This window comes from Polypterus senegalus, chromosome 17 (assembly GCF_016835505.1).
Source record: "Polypterus senegalus isolate Bchr_013 chromosome 17, ASM1683550v1, whole genome shotgun sequence".
NCBI classification, from domain to species: Eukaryota; Metazoa; Chordata; class Cladistia; order Polypteriformes; family Polypteridae; genus Polypterus; species Polypterus senegalus.
Window position 1 is genome coordinate 55,553,407 of NC_053170.1, and position 13,156 is coordinate 55,566,562.

The 13,156-nt window shown below is 36.9% G+C and overlaps 1 protein-coding gene across 1 annotated transcript in view; it reads left to right on the forward strand.

Moving 5' to 3' along the window:
- Window positions 1–2,288: 2,288 nt before the first annotated feature.
- Window positions 2,289–13,156, forward strand: part of csmd2 (CUB and Sushi multiple domains 2) — a 967,861-nt gene continuing 956,993 nt past the window's right edge. Inside the window, exon 1 of the mRNA XM_039739491.1 lies at window positions 2,289–2,551. Within this exon, the coding sequence (XP_039595425.1) occupies window positions 2,368–2,551 (184 nt within the window). The 5' untranslated portion in view covers window positions 2,289–2,367. The remainder of the gene's footprint in view (window positions 2,552–13,156) is intronic.

The following is a 13,156-nucleotide window of genomic DNA, read 5'->3' on the forward strand; positions in this document are numbered from 1 at the left end:
ATTTTAATTTTAAGTACATTGAAATACATCATAAGGTGCTAATAGGAGTTATTATAACACATCAACTCACAACAAAGCATCTCTGTCAGGTCTCTAATCTAAATTCTCCCTGAAATGTCAATATTGTGTCCTAATATGTCTACTTTTTAAAGGTATTCTACTGACTCTGATTTAATTTTTCCATCTTTATAATCTGACGGAATCAAATTAAATTACTGGGCCTTTAGAAGTTGTACCATATTGTGAAGAAATTAGCAACGTTTAAAATAAAAATAAAAAGTGAGATATAAGATAACAAAATGAGCTTTCAACAGATCACACACGTGCATATGCATATACCTAAGTCTGCATACACTTACAGGGCTAAATGATCAATTACTGTAGGTACAATTTCAAAGAACAAATGCGGGATTCTTCTTGCTGGGTTATCCAGAAATGTCCGGATCGCATCCTGATCGCCGCTTAAGTCATTTCTTAGGAGAGCCTCCCTGCCAGGCAGGCCGCGGTGACGGTGAACGCTTCATTCGCTCGGCCGGTTAGGCGGCCTCGGTAGCTCCTCTTCAGGTGCGGCACGAACAGACGCTGCTTCATTGTTAGTTTCTGGACAGAACACACCCATGAAAGCTTCCCCCGCTAATCGGGGTGTGTACGACGTTTGAAACGCGTTTTCTTAAGAACACTGTGGGAACGAGCTACGAGGGGTATTTCGTCTATATCAGGTGTTGCAGTCGTTATAGAAGACTCATGGGGGACAAGATAGCGCACACACACACACACACATTGAGCCGACTGTCTGATTCTTTTAAAGCTGTCAGTGCTCTTGCACTACTTGTATAAAGCGCTGCCATGGGGTACTTGCCGTGTTACACCGTGAAGCAACAGACGATCTCCGCAGTTTATTTCTGAATGCGCTCGTTTAAGCGCACCTCCCCTCTGCACAAGGCGCGTTCTCTCGCTTCTACTTTCGCAATACATTTATTTCTTCGTGATCGGATTAATTAATTCATTTCTTACTTTTTTGTGAAATCGAATAAAACATGGATACAGGATTGAAATAATGTATGTGCCAGTTTAGACCTGTCATATAAATACAGCGCAGTTATCATCAAATTATTGACGCGGAGTCAACTTTAATTCCGCGCTGTGTAAATGAATGCGCGCTCCTCATCTACTGATCGTTCGCCGTGCTCCTTTTGACAGCCGGTAAACTCCGTGCCTCTTATCCAGCCACATAACGAGAATTTGATAATAGGTGGACGTGTGATGAAAAGGTGTGGCGTTTTACAATTGATAGCGGCGTTTAAATGTTTGTTAATTGTATTCGGACATGAATTAACGGACACACATGCGTGATGCACTTTTTCCTGAATATGTTTTACTTTGATCCCCCCAAAATGGATTTTTGATGACATATGTAAACTTACAGGCAGCCTCCCTCCTCTTGATTATGAACCATAAATGTGCCCATTTACAAAACTGCAACACATAAAGCGAATTTACAGTATTTATCGATCCAGTATGTGCAAGATATAGCAAGATGTTAAACACGTGCCCTTGTAATTATTTAAGCACAGAAAGGAGGATACTTCTGTATATTTGTTACCAACTGAATTAAAATAGTCACACGTTCCGCCAGCTACTTGTATAAAATAAGTTTCAAAACACACGGCTCAAATAAAGAACTCTTTTATACTTGTTATCGAAATCATTTTTATCATTCAGCGTTTAAATGCAGCGGTGAAACTATGGGTAGGTTAAAATGTTCTATCAATATAATTTTTTCTTTTTTTCATTTTTCCATATATTTCCACAGGTTTCTCCTCTGGGGTACATACACACATTGTTTGACCCATTTCCAATAAAACTGTTTTTGCAGAATCAAATGGAAATGATTTATATATTGCGCAACTGAACTTTAATACGGTGATCTCTTATGAGGCTTGACTGTCAACTTTATCATAAAGAATTGCTAAATAAATAAAAGCCGCTTGTGTTGCACTGCACTAGTGCTGCGCAGGAGATTTGCGGTAGCCACTGTTCCGAGTTGTTTTACAGAAGGAAAACGCACTTTACAGTAGTAAAATAATAGGTCTTGTCCTGTTTCTTTGCGAAAAAAAAAATCTAATTTTCTTGATGATTTCTGGAATGCTGTAAAAAAATGGAAGAAGACTAGACTTAATCACCGCCAGATAAGTCATTTTGGTTGAGATTTCTTTCCCTGGGCTTTGTCAACCCCGCTGTCTCTATGAGATGGTTCATTCCAGCTGCAAGAGCGAAGCCTCGATGCATGGGGATTTTTCTCAGCGCCGACACAAGCTGCACCTTGCTTTTAAAAGCATCTGATAACGTCCCTGCCAAAATCCTGACATGAGGACCTCTTTGATTTCAGAAGGACCCGGGCTACAAAGGAAAAAATGCAAATGCCTGTTTAGTGGGACAAGGAAACTGGGAAGATTGGGGATTTTCGCTCTGATGAAGGTGGATTTGGTCGTGCGGTACTGGAGCCGCGTTCTCTTCGTATACGCGGGGCTCTTGGCTGCATCAGGAGACGGTAAGTTATTAAATAGAACAGAACGGGCGATTTTACAAGTAAATAGACAGTGCTTTTCTTATTTTGTGCGATAAACAAAATGCCAACCATCAGCAACCTACCGAACGGATCGGTATTGTTTCTTAAACTGTATGTTGAATGTCATGGAAATCGCGGTGGTTTAATAAGGCATCCCACGCTTGCTTTTTGTATCGGGATATTCGCAGTTGTGTAAAGATGTATTAATTTAACTGAATAAAATACATTATTAATAAAGTGTCTAGTTATCAGATTTTATCAGTATTATCAACATTTCTACTGTATTTTTAGGACGTAGGTTTGCAGTTGCTTAGCATTACTTGTCTGGTTTCTAATGCGACAGGCATGCACAGGATGTTTAAACAGTCAAACGGGATGCACGCGTTTCTCGTACACATCTTTTTTTCTGGCTCTCCACCCGGGTAATGCTTTCTATGTGCTACAAATTGGCGCAGTAATGTGGTTGATTGGAGGAGAGCGACAGTTCTGTACTAAGAACAAAACAGCTTTGTGCTCTTGACACGCCAAAAATATTATCCATTTATATAACGGGCAATATTCAAATATTTCACAACATAATGCTTTTGTTATTTTAAATATATTTGTCCTCAACAAATCTCAACACTTACCTCGTTGTGCTGACACTCTGATTAATTCAAGCATCTTGTAGGGATGCTTTTTTTTTTTTCTAAAGGTGTATAAACTGGTGTACGGGAAATTCTTGCTTGTCTGGCAATTGCACGAGTCTTGGGGAATTACCTAAATATAGCACTTCATACAAAGAAAAAGTGCTAATAGTCTGTACAAAACGATCACGGTGTCAGTTAAATTCGAAGACCAAACTGTTGTTTCACTACCAGCATTATTTTTTCCCAAGGAATTGCTTTCACATTTCTGTAAATGATGTGGTTACTTGTGATCTTTCCCACACTTAACTCAAGTAGTACCAGACTGTATGATCTTGGAATCTTATTAAATTATTAATACTAATACTTCATGAGTATAGTCCTTGATGTATGCATTAGCTTTTGATGATATGTTGAAAGTGTTGCGTAGCAATTTCTTTTCATATTTTAAAATAGTTAAATGGTATTCTGTAATAAACGCGGTAGTGACTAGCGTATTGTCAGTTTTTTAACAGTACATTCGTTTCTACTAATCATTCTGTTGGAGTTTGATATTTTTAAGAAGAACAAGTATATCTAAAAATAAATAAGTTTCAGGAATTACCTACAGAGCTCAGAAAACAGTTTCATGTTTAAACACTTTGTAATTTGTCATTTTGTTCATGCATTCCATTGCACTAAAATAAGGACAAATTAAAACTGGAGACACCTCTTACTAAAAATGTTTCAACGTTGAAAAGTAAATTTTCCAGGGGGAAAAATGCTTATTTTTTACATCTTCAAGACATGTGCGACTTCTTGTATTAGTTGTGAATTGGGAATTTGGCAGCTTCGTTCTTATTTATTACAACTATTTACCTCTCTAATATTCAGTGCAAAAGCCTTGCTTCAAAATGATTCTCCGATTTGTTCCGAAGTTGACATGATTACGTCACAACAGCGTTTCTTAGATGATGAAGCATAAAATTTCACTGTTCCTTTGATTTCGTGCAACTTGATTTTCACGAAAGTTCTTTGATTCTTTCCTTTTACAGAGCTTTAAGATGCAATATCTGCAGTGAGTCTTAATACGAAATTGTTGAGGGAAACAAGCTACAGTATAACTGTATGTAGACCTGCTGCCTGTTGGCGTATAATAAAACGAGCAGTAACCTGGTATACCCATTGAGCGGCACCAAAGCTTCGTCCATAAACGTATATATTGGTAATTACACTATAGCCATATACATGTACATTCGGATCAATAGTTGTAAAAAGCGGCAAGTTTAAAACATTATACATATTAAATAATTGCTTCTGATAATCCTAAAATTGAATATGATACCTCTTCGGGAACAAGACGTTTAACTCTGCACTTGTGTTTACCGCGAATGAGGATCTTCGTCTTGCAAGTGGAGCAATTCTAAGGAATCTGTGAGTTAAAAAGGAAAAGCTTTGAAGCCAGACGTACAGACAAGGCAGGGGCTGAGCAGCAGCGGGAGATTTCAGCACCACGGCCAGCCACGGGAAACTCCTCGGTTTGGAAGCTCAGAAACGGCAAAAAGAAACGAGTGCCAGCATTTTCTTTAATTGTAGCTGTTTCTATTTGTCTCTTCAGCAATCTGCACTTGTGTGTGTGTGCTTTATAAAAGCCTTTCCAACATGTTACGTGGATCTTTTAGTGTCCCGTATTGAAAACCTGTAGTCTTAGTCGCCGGTGTAACATAACCAAAGTATTTACTGTTTAAAACCTCTAAAGTCTGTTATCGTTCAAATCACTATGTAGCGATTTAAAAACACCATTTCTTAGTTTTACTAATAATTGATTATGGGTATTTTTTCTTATCAGCTCTTAGAAGAAATATAAAATGAAAATGTATATTTTGCCAAATACCAAAGTATATTACTTAAAAAATTTTAGTACATCATGTGTGTGATATAATATTTGTATTAAAATTATATTCACTGAAGATTTAAAAAAATAAATTATTTTTCTTGTGGAAACATTTGCTAAAATACTTGATTTCTCTGATGTGTTAGCAAAAGAGAGAGGGTAATATTTGTCTCTTACATTCAGGAGTTCTGAAAAAATGTAATTTAAAAGATACAAACAGCTTCACAATGTTACATTATCCAAATCAAGTGTGAATTTCTTTATAACTTTTCCACTTGATTCACTATAATGCAGATAATTCTAAACAACAATAGCCTTTACTGTCTGTATTAAATTTTGTGTATTCAATTCATTAGGCATGGTACAGTTACTGGACCTTAAGTCCCACAGGTCTGGATTTATTTCAAATGTTTATTTTTCAATTTGGATTTTTTTTCTTATTCCTGTTCTCATTTAAAGCACAATGCTTTGCAAAAGCTGCATCTTTAAAAGCTTTGCGATCCATAGATGTGTCACCAGAATTGTGTGGGCTTCTTGTTACACATACATTGTTCATGTATACTGTAAATCTTCTCAAATGATGCAGTTAACTGAAATAACTTCTCAATCTGTTTGTCTTAGCAAGTAACCTAAAAATAAATAAATAATGTCCTTATGTTTTTGATTAAATCTGTCAGCTAATTTGGAAACATCAAATTCACTTGCAAATCTGTCATAATATTGCAGTAAACTCAAGATACTGTATAACAACTTTGATTGATGATATATACACATCTTAGAGAATGGTAGAATGTTTTTAATACCATACCATTTTCTAAGCCTGCTTAATCCTGAGCAGGATCTGTTGAGGTTAGTGCCTGCAAGCCTTGGGCACAAGGCAGGATCAGTCCCTGGATTGGGCGCCATTCCACTGCAGAGTGAACACACACACACACACACACACACACACCAGGCCAAATGAGCATCAACAATCCACCTAACCTGCATGTCTTTAGGCTGTGGGAGAAAAACAAAGCACCCAGAGGAAACAAGGAGAGAACAGGCAAACTCTATGCAGGGAGAACCCGAGACACAAACCCTAGTATATTTATTGCAAGCAAGGCAGCAGTACTACCACACTGTCATTGTGTCTCCCTTTTTTTCCCACAATGTATTGTGCAAGTGCTACTGAAAATGTAATTTCAGTTTATGAGACAATGTTTGTATAACAATGGTTGCCTGTAGAAGATATGGTATAAGGAAATTAGCTTTCCAGTTCCTTGAGTTCATCTTCACACACTTGTGATCTGTACATCATTAGGAAAAATAATAATAATAAATGTAATAATATAGCCAAATCTTTCAGGCTATCCCTATTCCATGTTTAACCAATTAAATAGACATTACTGTGAATGAAAAAGTTTCATTAATCACTTCAGATATTACATTCATGACATAAAACAGTTTTAAAGTATAATACACAAGCTTTAGAAAAGTTTTTAACTATAATGTTTTTAAGAACCTTCTCAGAAAAGATGATAATAAAGACCATTAAGTGTTAGAATGACAGAGTGTTTCCTGTAAAGGAAAACAAAGTAGTGATAAATAAATTAAATCAATTTTTATTAGCACAAGAGGTTGCATGTTGTGCAAACAGTACGCGAGTTATGCCAAGCACCGTGACGAGTATTATCAAACAGACATCTCACTAGATAAGCCCATGTTGTTTGTGTTGTTTTCAAAGTCATGCATATTATTATGTATTTTGTATTAGGCACTCTTTCTTGCATCTGTTTTCAGCCTGACTATAACATACAGTATAGAATATAACATCATGGTGGCATTAGTGGCCTATTCATTTTAGACACTGAGAATTGTGAAAATAATACTTAGAACAACACATATTTAAATCAGCTCAAGTTTTAGTTTGGATTATGGGAAAAAAAATTAGTAAATGATTTAATTACACCAGCGTTACAAGTGGAAAGTTTGAAAGCAAATTAAAAATACAATTTCTAATAAACATAAAACACAAATTTGTAAAGAAGGAAAGGTAAGGAGGCTTTGCTATTATAATAAAATACTCTGTCATAGGCAAACCTGACAAAGCTTATAGAGGTCATGTGCAGCGATACATAATCACACTGAACGACAAAGCTAATGCCTCTCTCACAGTCTTTGGTACTTCTCTCTGCACCACTGCTTTAAAACACCAATTGCCAAATGTGGCAGCCAATTACATGGAGTTCTTTAAAAAGAGCAGTTTTTGATTGCCAAAATCTGCTTCAGTGTGCTCAGTGTATTTATACTGTATATGTATACATCTTTTTCCTCTTTGATTATACTAATGAACTCAATAAATACAAAAGAATTTAGTATTCAGCCTCTGAATAAATCCTTTGTAGAAGTATCATTCAAGTATTTTGTTGTCTGTGTGACGTTTGCACCTAAGTTTGGAGATTTAATCCCACACTTTATCCCAAATATTGTTAAGCCATAGTCTTACCCTGAATTTCTAATGTGTTTTGAGTCTGGGCTGTGGATAGGCTTTCAATGATATTTATTTTTCTTGTTGTGGAGTTGATTTAGTTTTATGCATGGAATCACTGGTTTAATCTTGTCCCAGTCTAATGTGTTTTTCAAGCTGAAGCAAGTTCTCCTTAAGGACTTTCCCTCTATTTTAACCAGAGTTCCATACAGTTCTTGCTGTTGAAATAACCTGAGTGTGAGGATGAGTAGCTGAGTTTCATTTTCATTTAATATACGTACATACAAGGGAGGGTGGCGCGGTGGCGCAGAGGTAGCGCTGCTGCCTCGCAGTTAGGGGACCCGGGTTCGCTTCCCGGGTCCTCCCTGCGTGGAGTTTGCATGTTCTCCCCGTGTCTGCGTGGGTTTCCTCCGGGCGCTCTGGCGCTTCCTCCCACAATCCAAAGACATGCAGGTTAGGTGGTTTGGCGACTCTTAATTGGCCCTAGTGTGTGTTTGTGTGTGTCCTGCGGTGGGTTGGCACCCTGCCCAGGGTTGGTTCCTGCCTTGTGCCCTGTGTTGGCTGGGATTGGCTCCAGCAGACCCCCGTGACCCTATTCGGATTCAGCGGGTTAGAAAATGGATGGATGGACATACAAGGGATGTTCAAAAACCTTCTGTACTTTTGTATTTTCATTGGAAACGGTGACGGCAGGAGGAGTAGTAATTGGACATTAAAAAGTTGGTACAACGCTGGGAAAATAGCATTGCAAAGGAAGGTGACTATGTAGAAAAGTGATGTAATTTATTTTTGAAATTCTTAATAAATAGAGTTAAAAAAAGTGTGGAAACTTTTTGAACATCCCACGTATAATAATTTCCCACATGGCTTCTGAGTCAGCCACTGGCCTTTTTTGTAAACTGTGCTATTACAATGCTTCTGTTCTTCTATATTTGACAGATGTTGTATCTATGACCATCCTTAGATTATTTTCTTGTGGACAGTTTTTATCAGGAATGTCATTGGATTCTTTGTCATCTTTCTGGCCATGTTTATTTTTGACTAGTTGCGTAGCTTAGGATGGTGTGTACTTCGTTTTTGGTTTCCTAATGTGTACAGTGTGATTTCTGGGAGGTCTGTGCTCCTGGCCTGTCCTTGTTTCTTTATCTGCACCTCCTCCTTTCTGTTATCTGGAATTGCATATATTTGGCCTTAATGGTAGACTTCCCATTGCAGCACACACTGTATCTTCTTATGTAAACCAATTTAATTTGGCCAATTTGTGTTCACAGGTAAATAACCATAGATGTACCCAGCTATAAAACTAGGGGCAAGAGAGCAGAGTTTGGAAGCTCATAGCAAAGAAATTGACTAACCTATGAAATTCAGACATTTTTATTTTTTGCATTTGTTATATATTTTGACATTATAGAGTAATACATGTAGATATTTGACAAAAAAAATCTTTGAGCTTGTAATAATAAAAAAATGGGAAAAATGCAACACTCATTAACACTTTTAAGGGGAATATAATGAAATTTCCAAGTTATGGATTGCAAAACACTAATAAAATTTTGACCAGTTATCATTCATGGCCTACTGTAATTTAGATTACTATATTATGTAACATGTAAAGTACATCTCTGCTTTAAATTGGTATAGAATTTTGGAAATATTATTGCCGGGAACTATTAATAGTCTGTCATGGGAAGGAAAATTGAAACTTGGAATTCATTTGCTGTACCTCTGATTTTTCTTTTTATGTCCTGTATTGAGGTTCAGTTGTTAATAGTTACTTTAGAGTGCACCAGACAAAACGTCATTTTCTAATGAAACTTTTCTTAGTGGAGGGGGAATATGAAACAGAATATCATTTACTGTGAAAAAGAAAGTTTATTCAAGTTAATTAGATAGAGAGTGGTTTGAATCAAGTCATCTGCATTATAAATAATGTATATCATGTTGTAATGCCATATTGTTAAACATAAGGCATTGGGAAATCACTTGAGTAAATTCAGCTGTTCGGATGCTCCCTAGCATCGTCCCTGGGTGGCCTGGTTACACCACAGCATTTCATTTAAAACCTTGCTTATGAAAAACAGGTGAATTAAGAAAACATTTTGATTCATTCCAAATTTATATGCATTTTCCATGAAAAAGAATACTCAGAAATGAAAATTATATCTTGTGGTTCATCTCTTTATTTAGTTGGTGAAGTAGTAGAGCCTAGAGACATCACTCATCCTTAATACTGTACTTTTCCTTTGTCTTGTCGAAATATGAGGTATGACCTACATCAAAAGATTATTTGTTTAGAATTTGTATGCATTGGCTTATCTCTGGCACCCAATCCAGAGCTGCTTAATGCCTTGCAGCCTCTGACTTTGAGTTGGAACTGGCAGGATCACAAAATGAACAGACGAGTGGATGATTGGTTTCTGTCTTTATCATGATGGTGATCATTTTAGTATTCACCATTTAAAATGGAGTTTCTTTGAGGAGTCTTAACAAAAGAGGGCATTAGTGAAACTATCTTACTTTATTGTTTTTAAATGTAAACACTATGCTGCTAAAGTTTTTGATTGTTTTTTAAATATTTTATGTATGAAAGCTTTGTACAGTAGAAACATAAAAGTGGATGACATTCTGATTTTCACCAGTATGGAAGGCTTTTTCTATTGCTAACCTCTTATTCCGTCTCATCACTCAGATTTTAGAACTGAGTGATAACCAATAATGATGGATACCTCCTGAATTCACTGAAACCATTCCAAAACTGTTCTGGCCCTGTGGCATGGAGAGTTATGCTCTGAAAAGGCCTATTTAGAAATGGACATGTTGCAGCCATTAAGGAAATGCAAGTGATTGCATTTCTTTTCAAGCAGCCTTTGACAATAAAACCTTGCTTTACTCGTTTCAAATCACATGATGTGTGCCATGCCCCACATAAGTAAGCTGCCACTGCCAGTCTGCATTGATGGCAACTAGCAGAATGTAATTATAGAATCGTATAATTCTCATCATATCCTGGTTCTACCTCCCTGGCAAAAAAAGGCGCCCTTCCATAAAGAAAGAAAGAACGTACGCCTCCACTATTGCGATTCTTTGTGGAATGGAATACATGTCGCTCAGCTCGTACTCACACGTTTGCACTATGTCTACACAGCTTTCGTGATGAGGGTAGTCAATTGGTGCGCCACTCAGGCACGAAGGCGGGCTACTTTTTCGTGGGCCACCCTGTACCATCAGCATGAACCAATAAATGCTGTAATTTAACAGGCCAGAAAATGTTTTGCTCTAATTGTCCAACTTCCAGGTTATTTATTTAGTTGTTGTTTCTTTATTTTTCTTTTTGCATTAAACCAAGGGTTCCATTTTAATCCGACGACCCAAATAAGAAATTTTATACCATACAGGGATCCAAGAAGAGGTTTATTATCATAATGACAACAGAGCCATAAACAGACAAATAACAATGGCCAAAATTATAATAAAGTAAAGTAAAGATTTTAGCTTCATTCCAAGCATTTTTCTCACTTGAATATTTCTAAAATAGAAAAGTGCACATTAAACATATTATATTAATGAAAAAATAATTTGCCACATTCTTGTGCCACATCAGTTAATTTAATTTTGACATTCCAGACTAGTGCTGTGGTGACCTTACATTACAATCTCATCGGTCATTGTCTCCTCTCGCCTCCTTTCTTATTCGTATCTTTGCTTGTCAGTCACATCATTAGGATTGTTTCACTGGTTGTGACAGGGTAGGTGGTATCGTGTGAAATAATTTTTTATTTTCTTGACATAGAAATGAAGCTCCCTTTTGCCTTGAGATAAGCTAATGGAATTGTTTTGCACACTAAATAGAAGGCATAATATAAGTTATGCTTGGACTAACCCAGCTAACATTGCCATACAGTCATGTGAAGACTCATCACAAACATGTCCACAACCCGATAGTTGAAGAGACACTGCCTTAGACATTTGAATCCATCCTTTGGTATCCATATCACATGCATGTTAAAACATGACAAATTGTGCATTCAAATATGGCTTGTTCTACAGCATTACTCAGCTGTCAGCTAACAGATGTGGCCATTCTGTTACTCTGCACAAGTCATTTCCACCTCCACCAGAACCTTAGCTTTTTTCGGGTGCTGTCTCCAGTATGGACTAATGGCAAGCATCTTGAAAACCCCTGCCAGTATGTGCTGAAAGCCAGTTAAAGCTTTAATATTCTTACTATGAGTTACACGCGCACACCTGATTGGTTTATAACTGCCATACATGCTAAACATAGCCATGTCTTCACATGTGATTGGCTCATTGATTGAGTAGTCATTTACTGCATGTGAGAACGGCAGGTGTTCTGAGTAAAGAGGATTATGTATGTATACGCATTATCCCGTCAATCACTTGTTATTTAAAAGTTGCCATTAAAAGCCTCCATCATGAAAATGTTACAGTTCTGTGAGAAATGTACAGATTGTCAAATACATTAAACCAACACAGTGAATGTAAACACATTTATCTATAAACACTGTACTGTATGGATGTAATGAATGTATGTTATGTATCAATTTTATATTAATTAAATATTCAGCAAAAAGTATGCAAAAAAGAAAAATAAGTGCAACTTTTCAATTAAAATTCAGTAAAAGAGTTGAGGAATGAGGTTGTGGTGGCTGGAATACCTGAAGGAGCGCAAGTCTGCAGAGACCATGTGGGAGTATTGATGCGTGAACATGTCCAGAAGCCTTCTGCTGGTTGTCCTGTGGGAAAGAAGAGAACCTCTCATCAGTTTGGGTTTGATTGCTGCAGAACAATAAACAGATGTTCAAATGTTGGTTAAGATTATAAAAAATAAATCAATTCAGGACTTATACCAAATAAAGGCATAATGGATGCTTGGCATGGCATCTTTTTAATTCTCAGCCCTGAGTGGAATTTAAAATTCATATTTTAATTCAGTTTAGAATTTCCAAGAAGCCGGTTTATCATCCTCTTACCAATTCATGACTTTTTTAAACTACCAGATATCCGACTGACAGATAAGATCTACGCCTTAGGGAGCTCCCAGCTATTTATAATTGTTTGCCCTTTTGAAAATTCTTGTCTTTTTCAAGAGATGATTTCAAAAGAGTTGAACATGACAGCTTTTCAAAAACAATGACCAAAAAAGCAACCTTTGTTGAGCAATGTCATTTTATATGCTGTAGCTTTATACCTTCCATAAGCAGACGCTAGATTTCCAACTACTGCATACAGCAAGGAGTACTTTTAAATGCAATGAGTATATGTGCACAGTATACTTTGGTACTTTTGACTTCTTTGTCTAAGAATACACCTGACATTTTCTCTCCTGGTTGTGAGTGTCAGTGCTGCAGAGGCACACCATGCAGGTATGGCTCCTACCTTGAAGCTGAACTTGCCATGGGAGCCTATTTCCAGCCATGATACTATATTGCATTAAGCGGGGCTCGGAATGTTATATTTTGTTACTTATTTCTTTAAGTCTGAGTGCTGTGATTGCAATAAGTACAACTCATTGCTTTATACAAATATCGTGCCATTTTTCACTTTAGTTCTTTGTTATTTGTGATTTGTTAGTTGCGTTTGTAGGTGCTTAGACAGGAACT